Source organism: Anopheles marshallii, chromosome 3 (assembly GCF_943734725.1).
Source record: "Anopheles marshallii chromosome 3, idAnoMarsDA_429_01, whole genome shotgun sequence".
Lineage (NCBI taxonomy): Eukaryota > Metazoa > Arthropoda > Insecta > Diptera > Culicidae > Anopheles > Anopheles marshallii.
Genome location: NC_071327.1, coordinates 16,227,109 through 16,244,814, shown reverse-complemented (window position 1 = coordinate 16,244,814; position 17,706 = coordinate 16,227,109). Strand labels below are relative to the sequence as shown.

Genomic DNA, 17,706 nt, shown 5'->3' with positions numbered 1-17,706 from the left:
CTTCTTCGCTTGCCACTAATTCTTCCAGTGTGCTCAGACCATATCGTCCCAACGACTTAAAGCGGAACGAAAAAGAAATTAAAACTCACTCCGCGAAAATCGTTTCTCGATGATGTATTTACTTTCTTTGTTGGTTTTTTTTTCTTTAGTTTTTATTTCAACCATTCCTATCTGAACCAAACATACAAAAGCGGAAGATTTCGCTGCAAACGATCCAAGGCAGTAAGTCCAGCGAAATATCTTTTCCCATTTGCTCTCATTTTTCCACATTGCGACACGATGCGCACTTGCGCTCGACATTTCGGAATCAATAATTCATCGGCGAATTTTACCAATTTTCCGTCATTCGGTAGATTTTTCCCCACCAGCGTTTTGTGCAGAAAATCATCCCACTTCTTTACGGAAAACTTTCAATCGGTTTGACTCACTGCGAACAAACGAAAAAAAAAACTGCACAGAGAAAACTTTCAAAACCATACCGAAAAAAGGTGAACGTTAGAACAATCGACGAAAGTGTTGGGAAAACATGGGCACCCAGTTCACTATTACTGCTTATTTTCGCGGAGTTACTTTCTGCAGAATCATTGGCGGTATGAATGTTTTATTTATGCATTTAATTAGAAGATTATACGTTGTAAAGCGAGGTGCATCGAGAGAAACTTCTACAACTGCTATTATTCTTTTCCTTCTGCAGTTTTTTTTTCTCGAACTTTCTTTGTTCGAGTGCATTTCTACATAGTTTTGTTTTAATTTCACCAAGCAGTTTATTTTTTTGTGGAACAGAACAGAAACGGAACCACTCAGAGCCACTGCTTACTCTTGAATAACCAATGCAATCAACCATCAAAGCTGTCCAACGATTTATTCTACCACAATGATCACCATAATAAGCCCAACTCTTCAGGGGAACGATTTTACAACACACACGCTCACGTGTGCCTGCATTTGTCAATAGAATTTCGCACATGAATGACTTTAGTGAGCTGAATATGTGGTGACTTCTTAGCGATCTTTAGCAACCGTGTGTCGTGCCACAGGCAATAGGATGAAAAAGACGCGTTCAAGTGCTCTATCCTCTCGAGCGTACCTTCAAATCTGGGAAAGTACGTAAAATTGGCCGGTTTACACATTTTGAATGCCCACTCTTTTGTGTGGACATGGGAAAAAAGGGGTGAGGACGAATGTATGCACAGTGGCTGTAGTGCAGCCTTTGCACTAAGTGCCACTTCATGGACAAACTGCGCACAACTCTGGTCGAATAAATCGATCTAAGAATTCCTACGTATCCTAATAAGAACCCTTGTGACCGTTTTTAAACTCTTCTGCTGTGTGAGAATAAAGGTTCTTCCTTTCCTTATATGAGTTTTATTTAAAGACCGATCCTTATGTGCTTTAAAAGTTGAAAGAGAATAAATATTCAGCACTACAATATTAGGTATCACGTTTTAAATTCTTTAATGACGTTCGTTATACTCTTTTTCATCAATATATCACTAATATCACTCCCTCGCACCTCAACAATAGGTAAGCACATAGATCCGTTCTCATTATTGCCCGTCCTACTGTGCCACAAGCTCACAACCATCGGAAGAAAATTCCTCACAACCACTTCATCTTGATGAGCACCATTTTCACGCAAAGCCCACACTGTACTTTGCGCCATCTTTACTTTTTCCAACAATGCAAAAAAAAAGGGCAAAGTGCATTAGAGTACCTACTTTTCACCCAACACAAAACGCTATCCATTTATCAACCAACCAGGTTAAAACAATTTATTTTAATGATTATGATTCCGGACTATTTTCTTCCTTTTTTACTGGAATTTTAATGAACAAACAACACTTCACAGAGCGCCATATTGATGGCAAACAGACCAGACGACACAGCAAACGTCCTCTTAATGATAATGTGAAACCTTCCTGATAGTAATAACACCCCGCTGATGATGATGATTTTAATGATGATAATGATGACCAAGAATTGAATACTTAAGCCGTGACACGCCAACTGCACTGTACGCTAGTGCATTGCTTGCCCTTCCCCAAAGGGCCATCCTTCGACCAAGAAGAGCGTGACGATGATAATAAGAATAAAGGAAGTGATATGCGAAAGGGTATGAAGAGGAACACTACATCACCGTGGGCCGAGGTCCTACGGTAGTGCAGCAATTTTCAGCCATGAAGATAAGATGGTTTGCTTGCTTGCCTTTCTTTTATCCTTTTTTCCCCTGTGTGCTGCAAATGACCTAATGCTAATCACAGACCTCGTGCAGGATGATTTGGTCTGTCCTATGTGCAGCGGGGATAGAGGAATAGGCCTCCGCAATAACGACAACGCACGAACGTTCGGCGCTTCCGTGCATCTTACTCTACCGCCCAAGAAATATTCAACAATGTTCAACACGGTTGTAAAAAGGTCATAATCGGGGCGTACCAACGGCAAGTATCATTTCGTGTTTGTGCGCTTTGATGACTGCACCATGCGTTACGTGCAAGAGGAAATATGCATAACGAACTATAAAACACATACACACAGGGGAGGGGAAAGCTTCACAGGCAGGAAGTGTGCGTCGTGTCTTGTCGTGCGCAAACAGCGACGCCCATCGGTCCGTAAATGCATCACGGTGGTCAGTCTTTAAGGCACTGCGCTAAATGTCTATTGATTTTCTGTGCTTCTGCTCGCGTCTGTCTTCCAGCCACATCACACACCGTATGGCGCATTTCGTTCCGACACCGGGACAGGAAGGAATTTCCCCGGTGGGCAAGCAGACCGTTTGGAAAAATATGATTTCCATAAGTAATTTTCCTTTGAACAGGCACTGAGTTACGGGAAGGGAAGGTTTCACTCCTTACGTGCTGGACAAGTTCCACGAACAAGATGCATTCGTTCCGTGTATGCATGATAATGATGATGACATGCAAGCGGTCATTTTCCCCCTATCCTATCCCTTGCCCACACCCTAAACCGACCTCAAGAATTTTTTTTTTACTACAGAAGGGTCTTTGATGAGCTTTGCTAGAAATGAATTATTTTCCAGAAGGTTCCAAATAGAGAAAGAATTGCTTTTAAATAAAAAAATATTATTTTCTTGTAGCTATTTCAATTTTAAATTGCATTTCAAAACTAATGTCTGGACGTGCCACTTTTTCCCATGATGAAATTAATTTATTATCAATAATTTTTATCACAGCTCATAAAGTAGTACCACGTTTTGCTCCCACCAAACATACGATATTGATTAGTTACGTCCAGCAGTTTAAAAATTGTATTAGCAATGGATTTTATCAATAATCTCAACAAACCCAACACTTTCACAATCGCACAAAGTAACTTTCTTCATCTGATCGTTCCCAAAATTTACTAAAATCGCTCAAACTATCGCAATTAAAATGCACAACTTTCACGAAACGGTGAACACACAAATAATAAAACGTCCGCAATAACCTGCCGGGCCAAAAGTACCATATTTGACCCGCTACGTGCCTACTCATACACACCCTTTTTCTGTTGAAAATACTTCACAAACAAAGATAAATATACCACAACTGCATTAAAAAAAAACCCCGTGTGCTATTACGAGCGAATGAGAGAGAAACAACTGGTTGGCTTGAAGAAAACTGCTTTCCTCACGCTGGTCAGCAAATGTTTCTGCCCGATGAGTTCAAGTCGTTGTGGGCACACCAGGATAAAATAAAATCTGCAAACTATTCCACTACAAATCTACCGAAATGTAAATGTTAAAACGACACTGTTGAAAGTTTTTTTTTTTGTTGACTCCCTATTTTGTTAGTATCACGCTTCCCGAACCTTTAAGGGGAATTTTTAAATGCAGTAGTGCACAAAAAACCCCCCTGACTTATGCTGCTTAACAAGCACAACAAAGCAGCGAAGCGTTTAAATGTGGCCACAGCCTGTCCAAAGGGTTTACCAGCAAGCTATTAACGGTTCTCCTTTTTGCGTAGTAGAAAAGGATTTCCTCTCAAAGCATTATGGAATTTTCCGTTTCCATTCCAAATTGAAGCATTTTTTTATGCTTGAAAAACTATACAAAAAAAAAGAAACATTCATTCAAGCAACAGTTGTAGTTGAAATGTTTATATGAAGATTTGTTTCATTCTTCCTCTCGTAAGCGATATCCACTTTTTTTGTGCATCACTTGATATCTTACGGAAGATGAAGATATTTTCGCCAACAATGATCATTTCGGTGTAACATGGGCGTAAAAATGAAGCTCACCAGAGTCCGGATCGGTTGGGTGCAGTATTTTTGGTGCATCCGCAACTACCGAAACACGTGTCAGCACTGACGTACCGTTCTTCGTCCCACTCGGTCGGTAGTAGTCGGCGTATTCTACAATCACCTACTCTTAAATCTTGTACGCTAAAAATAATCATCTCACACTGACACGATGCACCCAGCAATGATGTACTGCATGCGCCGCCAACAAACGCCCCCATCTGGACGATTGTTTCATGATCATGGTTTTTTATTTGTGAAACAAATTTCAAGGTTAGCTCCAACGCTTGAAGATTTAATCGTACACCAAAAAAAAAACGCCAATCCACAGCCGAGAATAAATCAAAGATAAAACGCAACTTTTGACAGATTTTTACACTGTTTTGCTAATTTATTACCGATCGGTTCGAAAACGATCGCTCGCTTATAAGCGGCGATACTTACGCAATCCGCAGTATACTTACAATTTTTGACAGCAGCGCCAACTGTCAACTGTGACAGTACGTTTCAAGACGTTCGAAAAATGCGCCAAAGCTTCGCACGACACGCAACGGGCGCTCGGACGATACGTAGCCCAAATGAGCTCCCGGCCACGAAGGAAAAGATGAAGGCATTAGAAATTCAAAGCCACACCGCGCACATAAACTCGCTACATTTCAATATCGTGTAATCAAAGTCATAAATAAAGTTTTTATCTGCACCCGGGCATCTGCTCCATTCACGTGCCCCCTCTCCTCATTTCGCCAATTAATGCTCGCGCTCCTGACAAGGAGGGCGGCAACTAGGATTTCTAGTGCCGTATTTCCTCCGAAACCGAATGGTAAACCGGATCTGCTTTCCCTTTGGCTTTTCCCGTTTCGCCCACCGCGGTGGGATTCGTTGCGTGTTGCGCGCTACACAAGAAGAAGCAATCCGTGCGCACGGACACGAAACTCCTTGGTCAAGATCCCCCCCCACCGAAGATTGATGTGCCCGTTGCGACAGGGAAGATAGTGGATAGTCGTCCCCTTTGCCGTCCATATTGCCCGAAGATTTCTGTGCTGTACGCAGTGGCAATAAAGAAATGGCAGTAAAAGGACACTCCATGTTCATGTCATGCGCACGGAACACGGGACGGGGGAGGTCAAATGGCTTTCGTGTTGGTGACCGTCGTGTGACAGTTGACAGGACAATTCCCACCCTACGGGGAGCCAAGATCAGGAGGCCATCATCATAAAAACGCGACCAATATTCACACCCAACCGACATCGTCATGCACTTGCCGATGGGGAAAACGGAGAGAGCCCCAAGACGGGGGAACTCATGTCCAAGCCCGTGGCATGTTCCGAACCCTTCGGACGGTAACACGAAATCCCGTCTCCACGCTTTACGAACGCCGATCGTTTTATGTAATCATAAATTTTATGACACAAAGAGAGCTGCGATGAACATTTTCGGGCGGTACTTCCCGTTTATGATGGGGTGCGCCTGAATGTCTGCCCCTGGGTTCTAGCCGAATGGAGCAAAAAAAAAAAAGCTCAAACCTGACCGAATGATAAATTAAAACAATTGGTTCCTATTGGTTGTCCTTCTCCGAATGCGGGATCCGTAAAGCGGCAAAGCGGTAAGCGGAAGCACCAGAAACAGGCCTCCACTGTTTACCATAAAAAAGCCCTTAACAAGGGGTACAAACCCGAGATCCGCTCAAACTGTCCACTACGTACGAGACGTTTGAGTCACCCGAACACTAACCCATCAAAAAAAAAAAAAACTTCACATCCGGTTTTCCTACCTTCCTTTCGTGCCTTTATTATCTCTCATCGTACGGACACCCTGCCGCCAAGGACAGCCAGTTCAGGACGTGGGGTCATTTTTATATCCAACCAAAGCAAAGATGCATGTGACGTTATACGGCGCAGTTTATTAACGACGGTGTCTTTTACCACTCGCCTGCTCACTCTTGCCCTGCGGTCGGAGTGACTGATACGATAAGAACACAGGTAGGAAGAAACTGGACCTTCCCTTGGAACCCCAGCACCGATGGGGACACCGGCATGTCGGCAATAACAGTAACTTCTCCACCCGGCTAGGTATATCCCCGCGCGGAGCTGGACGGGATGGGCCAAAGGAAACACGATTGGAATGGGCCTAAATGGGCCCATAAAAATTCCCACTACTGTCCTGCTCGGCTACACTGCCCGGCGTGGAGTGTCCTGCTGCTGTACGCTCTGGTCAGTGATTTGGTGAAGCACCTCGGACCTCAGACTGCACCAAATTCAACACATCGCATAGACACCGCCAAACCAACCAGTATTAACGATGGCGCCCTTTTTATTGGGGGCGTCCGACTATCGTCCATTAGTCTTCGGTGAGCTAAACAACGTCGATAACGATGCAGGGTAATAATTATTGCCCACTTCTAGGGCTTCCAGTGCACGGGAGATGTACCGGAGTAGTGACGTCTGCGCTGCACCACAGGGTTTTGCAGAGTGAACCAATGTCGGCATACTACAGTAAAGACCACAAGAATATTAAAATTCTATCTATCTGTCAAACTCTCGCTTTCGGAACACTTTCAAAGTCCTTCAAGACTTACAGACCTCATTGAATTAATGATTTATCGACACCCTCACGACCCGAGACACATATAACAGTAAAAATATTTATCGTACCCCATTAGGGCCCAAAAGGAACACCCCGGGGGCCTTCACATCCACGACACGGCAGGTCATTTCGTATTTAGAAAATTATGACAACCACCCATAACTCGGTGACGATCCACACACGATCCACGAGGACCATACCGGTGAGCCCTTGGACGGAAGTCCGTTCCCCTGTCCCACCGTTGCTTCGCTTTCCGCATGCCTTTCTTCGTATGTTTCCGGTCAAGACCACCGAAAACCAACCGTCTGTGTCCACCGTTCCTGTCGGTTTGCTGCAAGCAGTGGCGGTCGTGCGCGTGAGCAAGTATGATATGATTGCATGTCATGTCCTTTGAGGTACGGTCCCGCTACTCGCTTCTTCGACCCCTCTGCCATCTTTCTTAAGCATGTAAGAATATTAACTTATTTCACTTGTCAATTGTTATCTCGATATGAGATCGCACCACCGTTCACCCTGCACTACCGACCGCCTCGACCCCATTGCTGATGTTCCATTAGCGCAGTGATTGCGTCTCTCGGGTTCAGGGTACTCCCTTATCATATCCCAAACCCTCCCAAAACTTGGGGTTTGGGATGGCGGGCTCGGCAATGCGAGCTCGGCAGGGGTAGAACCGCCAGGACACTAGCCAGGGGTTAAGCGATTTCGCTGCTATGCGAATGTCCCTTTTTTCTGTGTCACATCCATTACCATCATCGGTCGGTCGGTCGTCGACAATGTCGTTGTCGTCTGGGATATGTGTGGTGCCGCTTTAGCAGAGGCGGTAGCAAAACTAAAACACTGACTTGCTCGGTGATTGGTCGCTTTTGGCCGTACTTGCCGGGCGCAGTACAGTGTCATTTGGGACAGTTGCGGGCAGCCCTCCTGGCGATGGCGGAGTGTCGGCGAGGGTTCGGTTAGAGTGATATGACAATGGGACCACCAATGCTGCCCCAGTGCGCTGCGGTGGGCCATTTGGCACATGCGGACATGCGACAGGACACTTCTAATCGACTGTCCGCATCCGGTGTTCGTGTAGTTTGGTTGTGATATTTTTTTGCTGTTGTTGCTGTTGTCGGTGTTATTGTAGTTTAAGAATAAAGACACCGAGTTGGCGTCATTTCGGACGGCATAATGATATTGATCGTGTATGGTGCGATGTAAGCAAGGGGAAGTTGACGCTTTGGAGGATGGTATGTAATTCAATGCCGTAGGAATGGTGGATGTTCTTTTGCACCGAAGTGATGTACATAATTTTTCTTTATGATTATTCTTCTTTTGTGGCCTTAACAAGCTCACGAAGACTTGGAATTCCAACTCTGGAATCCATTCTATGACTATACCTATCCATAGCTCGATAAGCACCTCTTAATGATTGCAACAATTTAATATACTATTTTGCGCTCTCAATCAACAGGAAAGACCACGCATATTGTGTACGTTAAACGCCAAAGAACAAAGGTCTGTTGCAAAACATTATTCATCAACATGTTATCCACGAAAGCATAAGCAAACGATACAAATAGCAAAACACAACATCTTAAACCGTCACTAATGCACTAATTATCGCCTCTCCGATAAGAACAGCAAGCAACAGCCTACAGCTTAAGGGAGCTACATTTTAGCTATTATTCACCCGCAGAATTATCGGCTTATGCTGCTGTGCTTTACTTTGCTTCAGATATGAGATCATTATACACTTACCTTGAGCGAATCGCCGTGCGACAGACTTGGACCGCATCCTGACGTACTGCTACGAATGAAGATGTTTCGTACGGTCACGTGTTGGTTTCAAGTGTCACTTGATAAGGTGAAATTCATCACGAAGTATTGAATAATGTACTAAACAACACGACAAACGATGCAACTCAAATTGGACTAGGGTCACCTAACGTGTACTATGATATTCCAGAAATACCCAAAGACTACTCAACGCTTCGTTTGACAGTTGACAGATGACAGTTAAACTCTTGGGCTACTAAGATGTTAGATTTTAAGAACTGTTTCGTCCGTCACAAAAATTCATTTATTCACTTTTATTTACTCCACAGTAGTAACTCTTCTTCAAATAAGTCTTTAATTTTTAATTATCTTAGCAAGATTAAACATTAACTTCTACAATTTCAATTATCACATTCACTCCCAATCCATCACACATGTACGTCCAGACACTAAGTTCGTCATAAACATCACACTTCTAAACGTTCCGAAAATTCCACAACACACCGACGAAGCAGCTAATTAAAAGTGGTTTCGCGAGCGAAAATTGTTTGCCGTGCTCTTCCGCAACTCCACGGACGCAACTTCCAAGCACAGCGATTGTCTGGCTCTGTCTGGCTCCTGTCCGCTGGATGGATCGTGCACTACTGTCCCGAACCGTGGTCTAAGGGTCTCACTCAACGGTTACAAAAATCTTCCTCCCCCTGGTTGGCGTGGCGGGTGTGAATGAATACGGGCAACAAACAAAAAAGTAGGGAACCACTCACACTGCGACCATACTACCTCACCCACGTGGAAAGTTAAAGTGGAGCGTGGCTGTGTGTCCGTTTGTGTGCACCGGGGGCTAGCGAGGTTTGCAATAGTTCGGGGGAGGGGGAGAGACAACGACACTCGGTCTCTCGGGCGCAAAACAGTTACTGGCTGGTGGCGAGTATTCGCGATGACTGATCGTCCAACTCGATTCAGCCGGTCCGTGGAGTGCCCCTGTTTTGCTCGGAGGACCGCGTGTTTTCGATGGTGTTCATGTCGGGTGGCCCGCCCGATGAGCGTGCCGATAGTGTTGGAATAAAGTAGAACGGATTAAAAGAAAAAAAAACTTAAAGAAAAAAAACAATACACACGTAGCGGCGTACCAGCAGCTGCTCTAGTGCGGAATGGATGACTCAAAAATTTTTGAGTTTTACATCCAACTGCTTGGCGACATTTTTAACTACCCTTTTTTTTGTTTGCTTGTTGGACTTTCCCATCACCCCAAAGGCTCTCTTTACTAGCTTCGGAAAACTTCGGAAAACTCTGTTTTGTTTTGTTTGCTGCTTCTTGAGTTGTTCGTGGAGGGAGGAAAAAAAACTATTTCATTACGCTCTCGCGCATTGTGCGTTCTCTTTCTGTTCTGTGCTCCCCAATCTTCCTGGGGGATCGTTTCTCTGGGTTTCATTCAACTCTAGATAATTAAGCAACCTGCTACTGTCGTCTTCATTGACGCGAGGGTGGGATGTAAATGGGGAGGAAAGATAAAACTAACAGTTGGTTAAGATATATTTAAGCTGAAATGGTAACATTTATTACACATGCGGATTAAAGTTTTAAGCATTTTTAAAAATTAGTATTAACTTTTTATGGATGTTTCTGTTTGCCATAGTGAGTGTAACAATTTAAATTTTTTTTTTTGTTATACATTTTTTATCAAATATAACGAAATTGAAGTTTTTTTTCCGGATACCAATAACATAGTAGACCTTTAGAAGAAGCGAGAGAGCCTCTGTTCCAGCGAGACTGTTTCCTTCAAACACTACACAATCCAAACAGGGGAGGGCTCGTTCGCGACCGAGAAACAGTTTTCTCAGGAAAAACAGTTTTCTTTTCATATCTGTATTTTTTTTATTTGCAGTACGATCTTTGTGCATTGTTTTGCCATCCTCAATTTTTTTTTTCTGTTTGGACCCGTTTGGAACCATCGCGCAACGTATGAAGAAGTACATGTGTGTGACTTACACGAGCGAAGCGGAACCGAATCAGACTCGCCGGAGGCCTTGGCCGACGTATGATGGTAGCGTTGTTGTTTAGAAAGCGGATGAAATGCTAGTGGAACAGCACGTACGTTGCACTATTCGCTTGTCGGTGCTATTTTTGGGTACCACTCAGCTGAGATGGGTTCGCCAAATTTCGAATTTTGATGGTAGATTGTTTGCAGGAGTTTTGGATAGAATATTAAGCAAAGATATGAAGCAAATAATTCTTTTTCTTTTCCGTGTAATGTCGGCATATATTTTTATAACCGGGCTCTTGAAGTTGGATTGTTTTTTTTATGTATATAAAAAGGAAAAACGTAATGGAGGCGCCTGGTGTTTGTTAAACATTTTTCCTTAAATTGTAAGGAAAAATCATCTTGATGAGATTTTTATGAGTGGATTCATAATCAAGATATACTTTTCTTCCTTGTTTAGTAACTAAATTGTTTAAACACAATTGTTTTCACAAAAAAGATGATAAAAGTCTTTCTTTTCTAACTTTTCCCCATTTCCCAGCGCTGCGCAAGCAGCTGTAGGTGTGTTACCTCCCAAACCTGTCACAATTGTCCCGATAATGGATGACATTTCAGCTTTCCATCGCGCTCGCATCTATAAAACGAGCAGGATAAACGACATGACGTGACGGGCGTCCCTTTTCTCGGACAGGGTATCGCATAAATCCGGTCATCGCTTTAATGATCTCGATTTGGTTTGTTCTTTTTTTTTTTGTTTTGTTTTTGGGCACCATGGTCGCTGAACGGTGGATCCGTATCTTGCCGCGCTGAAAAACAAATACGAACGGTGGGTGACTCAATTCAAAGAAAAACCACTTAATTTGATCTTCAAATCCCAAGGAAATGGGCAAACGGCAAAAGAAAGAAAAAATAAACGGGCGACCACCTGAAAGCATCACAAACACGAAAGCATCACGAAATGCTTACAGTAAAACGTGGAAAGTCATCCGTGCGCTGTGTTTCGGTATTCGAACGGCCCCTAGTAGCGTTTGGCCATAAAGCGTAATGAAAAGTTGCCCTTAAATACCTGACGACCGTTTGCGAGTCGTGAAAATCAAGATTTCCCTGCTTGCCCGCTGCAAATGAGCTTTTCCATGTACACACACACACACATGCCTGCCCAAGAAGCTCTCGTTCCATATCAAACCATTGTTCCACGGCGTTGTTTGTCACAAAATTTAGATTCCCTTTTTCTGTCGCTGAGACCTCTTGTCTAGAAACACTTTCTATTTTTCACCCTTCGCAAGACGAGGGGCGAAGATTTCGGAAGGAGAAAATGCGGCACAAGCGTCCATTTTTCCACATCCTCCCCGAGGTAGCATAACACACACAGCTCGGCACCGACATAATTTGACATTTATGAGCAGCGGATTTTGGAATGGCGTAAGGAATTTTTGGTTCACCTTTGAGGAGTTCGGTTTTTTTTTTGTTGTGTGCCTGACAGGGAGGTTTTGGTATTTCACTGATGGAATGTAAACAACGTGAGGTAAAAAGGAGATAGCGAAACGAAGCAGTATCCTTCTTAGGCAGGTTGGGTGCTGGTGGGAGTGAGTAAAATTAGCATACAGTATCATAAACTAAGCATTACTTCTAGCGGGCTAATCGGGCCATGACCGATCACGGTGTACAGCTTACCTGAGGACCCAAGAAAGTTGCACCAAACCAACAACGGCACCAGAATTGGTCGAAAACAACAGCAAAAAAAAGCACCCAATCCCAACCGTGGAAAATGAGCAACGCTTTTAATGAGCTGCTTACGGGTGGATGATTCGATTCGGTGGCCAATCATTAAAAAAAAAAACAAATAACAGTATTAAATAAACCGACAAATGTCCACTTGGAGCAAACCCCTCGTCACCAGTGATGTGGTTTATGCATGAGAAGAACAATTCAGCTGAATAGTCAATGTGGTCATTATGAAATTGAAGCATTGTGGGTGTGGGAAAGTCAACGGTGGGTTCGGGAGCAATAGCATCCTCCGCCAATGCGATGCATGCATGCAATTTGTTGCGGTTTTTCGGGTGCTGTCGGTGTCGGGATAAGGTTCGATGAGCGATCGGTCGATGAATGATCGCATGACAATTTTTCACCCGTTTGATTAAGCATCGAGTTGGTTGGTTTGGCATCATTGAACAAGCGAAAGGATGGGAAAATGGTCTAAATAAAAATGAAAAGTAATTAATTCATGTGAATATTAAAGGCAATAATACGTAAATTTAATGTCATTTTCTCCACACTGTTTTTCATTGTTAAAGTTCCTGCAGAGACCTTGTATTTTATATGAATATGTTTTGTTGTATCTTTTTTCTAAACATTCATTAGCAATGTTTTAAAATATTCTTTTCGATGTTTGTTGAGCAAACCACATTAAAACAAATCGTTTTTTTTAAACAACAAAATTTTGTACAAATCCTAAGCGAAGTGAATCCCAAACCCCGTTGCATGTGTGTGTGTGTGTGTGTGTTTGTGCGCACATGAAAAACGCAAATTGCTCGAACGATTCACGCATTTTCTCCCACCACAACGATCGAGGACCAACAGCCGGTTGTACGATTTCTGTTTGTACACGGATTTCGATTCCTTTATGTTTTCTCGAGTTTATGATTTTCTCACTTTCACCTGGTTGAGGGTTGTTGTTTTCCAGCTCGCTGTTTTTTTTTTTTGCATATTGGTTTCCCGTATTAGAGCCAGACACAAGGAAAAGCGGTAGAGATGAAAACTGCAACCACCCGGGTCCGAAATAATCGAACTTGGGTTAGTTGTTTTCGTTTATTTCCTTTCGGTGTGTGTTTTTGTTTGTTTTGGAAGCCAAAAGCACTGCTATTAATTTCGACCTTGATCGATAAATGGGGTGCCGTCGTTTATAAATAGCATAACGAGGGAAAACGCATGTATACGTGTGGGTAAATTGGTGTATTTTTGAAAGAATTTTTGCTGTTTTACAACAACTAGTACAATATAATCGGTTTCATTACATACTTTAATGTTAAACAATTGCTACAAATTCTAGTACGAATTTTTTTTACTATTTTTAGTATCTTACCTTACTGTTGTTCAAATGTGTTTTATTTACCATCGTACAATTAATATTGTTTAATACTTGATAACGATTTACAGTAGTCACAATTCACATTTTTCATCATACTTCATTGATGATAATGCAAAAAAAACCCTTTTCGTTCTTATCGCACGTTCATTGTGCCGCGAGAGCAAAGAAAATTCGCTCTCGCCTTTTCATTCTCTCTTTGTTTTGTTCATTCTTGGAACAGACAATTTAGCTCCTCCCACTTTTTCTTAATGCACACGATGGACTATGCGCTAGAGAGGACAGAAATATAAGCGAACTGTGTAAACAGTTATCAAAAGTGTTTTTTTTTGCTACAATATTTTAATGAAATTATCCTGCCTTTTTATTCAAAACATCAGCAGAATAGTAAATGTGATTAATTATCCTTGTTTGTTAATGTAAAGATAGCTTTACAACACCGAATGTGAAAAAAGAGTGAACATTGGATGCATATTTCTTAAAGACATTTCCTATTCCTTAAAGCATTTAACAACGTCACACACACACACCATTTTCCCAAATGGTGACCACTGGTGCCGTAGCCGACCCCAACTGCATAAATCGATAAATTTCAAAAATCAATACCTTCGCTGTACAACACACGTCAGCCGTGGAAAATGTGTTTGATTTTCCCGGCCTTTTGCCTTTTTTTCTTCTTCCTTTCCTTCTGTTGCTTTGTTCTGTGGTGTATTTCGTCGCGCGGAAGAAAAAAAAACTACTCCAACCGTCTGGCGGGGGGGGCGGTGTTGGGCGCTGGCAAAGGAAACTGTGGAGGAATTTATGCCGGCGCTAATGCGGCCACTACCGGTTTCGAGGCAACAAGTACTTCCGCGTGAAAATAGCGAACGAGCCCATTCGCCATAGTGCACGCAGCGGGAATGGTTGGCCGGGATGTGGCCAAATGGTGCGGTGCGAGGTTGACTGAGGCAGGTGAAAATTTAAATTCACTCACTGGTTTCACTTTCGCTTCGATGAGGGCGTAAGTGGAAAGCCCGAGGTCTATCAAGGCGTTTGGTGGTGGAATATTCGAACAAAAACTCGATGATGTACTCCAGGGTTAAAACGTGTTTTTGGCTTAGAAATTAAAAAAAAATCATCTAATTTAAGAAAATAAATTACGAAAAAGCTTCTATAGGTCACTAAGCCCCGGGAAGGTACTTCTAAAGTCAGATAAGCATGTCATGTGTAAACTATATTCCAAGCAGGCATTTTCTTTCCACCTTGCGAAAGCGTAATCGTCTGTCAAGGACAGACCCGAGCTTCTTACCGACAATCTCCGGCACCGGAAACGGCCACACACACACACACACGGTCACGGACGTGTCAAAGTCGCCGGTACTCTGCCATAAAATATCACACACTATATCGATCCTAGATTTCCCGAAAGCACGAAACGCTAGTGGCCGGTACTGTTGCTAACTGATGTGCATAGGCCAAATTTGCCGCCCTTTATGCTTTCTCGTTAAGATAAGTGTTTGGCCAACAAACAGGTACAAAGCTACCGTAGGTTCAACCGGAGGAATTTGCGATTTGTCAGTCCACGGTGGTTCGGTGACAGATCTCGTGCCGTACCATATTTACTGTACTGTTTTGCACGTGCCCAATGGTTTTCGTCTTCCTTCTCATCAAGTTGGTTGCGTGTGGCGACAAATCTAACCCAGCTTGACTGGGGTTTTCTGTTTGATAATTTGCATATCTCATGCGTTTAAAAAAGTTGCAATTGAACGAAGAACAAGAGAGCAATCCCGTGCGTCGGGAAAGGGGGGAGGGGGGCCTGGAAAAGGCTAAAACGGGAAACCTCAATTAAAGTGAGGAAATTTTCACGGTCCAACCCGCATTGTGTCACGCAGCGATGGTAGGCATGACGTGATGAGATTCAGGGGGCCTATTTACCTGAAATTATTACTTTCTTATAAATAGTAGTTAGATTTAAGTAAAACTAAGATTATATTTAAAATAACCACCACTTTTAAGTTCGCGAGCGAAAAGATCGTAATGCAGTACGGCCCACAACCGCCGTTCCTTCTAATGTTGGTTTACTAACTGCACGATCACTTTTCACTATGTCAAGGTCAATCTAGTGAGGAAAAAGGGAAAATGCATTTTCAAATCAAATCCAGCCCGTCTCTTGACAGGGAAACAGCAACGAGGTGGTAAAGTTGGGTGGCTAATGTTGTTTTGCTTTTTCCATCGACTAGAATCACGATTCCGCTCGGTCAAGGCACATTCAAGTCTAAAACACTGGTGTTGGCGTATTCCCTGCAGGAAAGTGCCGTGGAGGAAGTCTAAATCAGCTGATTTTATATGCAATCGATTGGGACGAAATGAGTGAAAGAGAGTTTTCCTCCTCTCAAAATCTTTTCCTTTCGCTGAGGCTAGAATATAAATAATCGATTTTCTTACTCTACTTGGCTTTTTAAGAAAGAAACTTTGAAAAACATTAAGATAATATTGATCTTAATCATCAAGATCCCAGTGATCTCGCTGTGAAGGTATGTATGTATTTTCCACCCCTGAAAAGCACCCCTGAAACGTCAATTTTTGACATACACACGAGATTCTATTCCGCGGTGCATTCTTCCACGAATGCGCTCCTGACCGTTGTGATGCACCTTCGTAGTACACACTGTAAGGCGAGCAGCACAATCAAATAAAGCAATAACTATAAATAGATGCAGAATGGAGAAAAACCGCCACTAATTCCGGTGAGGGGAGTATTGACGCCACTGCTATTTTAATACAGGAAAAGTAGCTGTGAGGAAGATCTTTGGGATTTCAGCAGAATAATATGACCAATTCTCGACACATTGTTCGACAGATAGTTTCTGGATGAACACTAACTCATGTTTGCTATAAACGGTCTGAATATTTTCTACTACTTTGCCATAATAGCCATAAATAATAGTAGATTATTCTATCTTAGTAATGGCAGTTCGTTTGCTCGCAGTTCTGTGCCGAAACTAACAATTAATTGCTACTTTTCATTAGCTGTAACCATAAATTATACTCATTCCGCGTCAAGGAACGCCATTTGTTTCCTCACCTATATTCTGATAGTTTGCACGAAATATACTTAGCTCTTGCCTGTCTCGGAAAAAATGGGGATAGTCGATGAAGCTTTTAGTAACAGGGGGAAAAAACCCCAAACCTGTTGGTCGCTGGCAACGTTTCCGAGGATGAAAGGCAATGCCTTATGGTGATGAGAAACCTGTCCAATCTTATCCTGCTCTATATCAGAATGTCCATCACAAACCCATGTCTATAAACGGAACCACTAACGAAGCATCAGGCAATCGGGCAGAATTCAATCCCTGCACCTAGCTAACCTAGCAGAACCAAAAAGGCATGGAGGTTTTGGTTAGGAAAATTCGTTAGAAGGTAAAAATGCCCCCTGCCAAACGGGTGAATATATGGCCGGGTGTAGATACTCACCCGAGTGTGCTTAATTGACTTTTAGCGTAAATCATCCTTCGTGTGCCCCCAGAACTGAATACCGGACCGGACGCAACCTAGAATCCGTATTGTGATTAGAAAAGACACCACAACCTGTACGGCACTAGTGGAGGATTGTAGCAGGTTTGATGTGCTTTCGTGTTTACAGAAGAAGGAAACTGGCTTAGTTTGATAAAACATTCTTTTGCGAAAATCAACCCCGCGCCAACAAATGGCAAATAATGTAAATGTAAACCATCAAACGATTCGGTCCGGTCCATGCATAAACGCAATCGGCCAAAGGCCAAACGAAACGAAAGATAAGCATGAAATATTTCGCTATCGAATTGCGTGGCGATGAATATGGAAATCTATTAAAATGGAAATTCCAAAACCCCCGCCCGAGCCCGAGCGCGCTTCAACCATGAGCCAGCAAGATGTGGAAAATGTGTGATCGCTAAATAGGAATAAATTAACTTTTAACGTCAATCGGTCAGGACATTCGGGGGGGGAGAGGTTTTCATTCGCAGGAGAAGGATTTGGCGTTTCACTTTTCGCCGCTCTGTGTGCGAGTCCCGTCCAGGTGTGAGACCGCGCCACCAAGGAACCG

General features: G+C 43.0%; 1 protein-coding gene across 1 annotated transcript in view; it reads right to left on the bottom strand.

Annotated features, from left to right (window-relative positions):
* LOC128711226 (histone-lysine N-methyltransferase PRDM16) overlaps window positions 1-8,596 on the bottom strand; it is a 92,042-nt gene extending 83,446 nt beyond the window's left edge. The window contains exon 1 of the mRNA XM_053806093.1: window positions 8,560-8,596. Coding sequence (XP_053662068.1) covers window positions 8,560-8,596 — 37 coding nt within the window. The remainder of the gene's footprint in view (window positions 1-8,559) is intronic.
* Window positions 8,597-17,706: the final 9,110 nt, after the last annotated feature.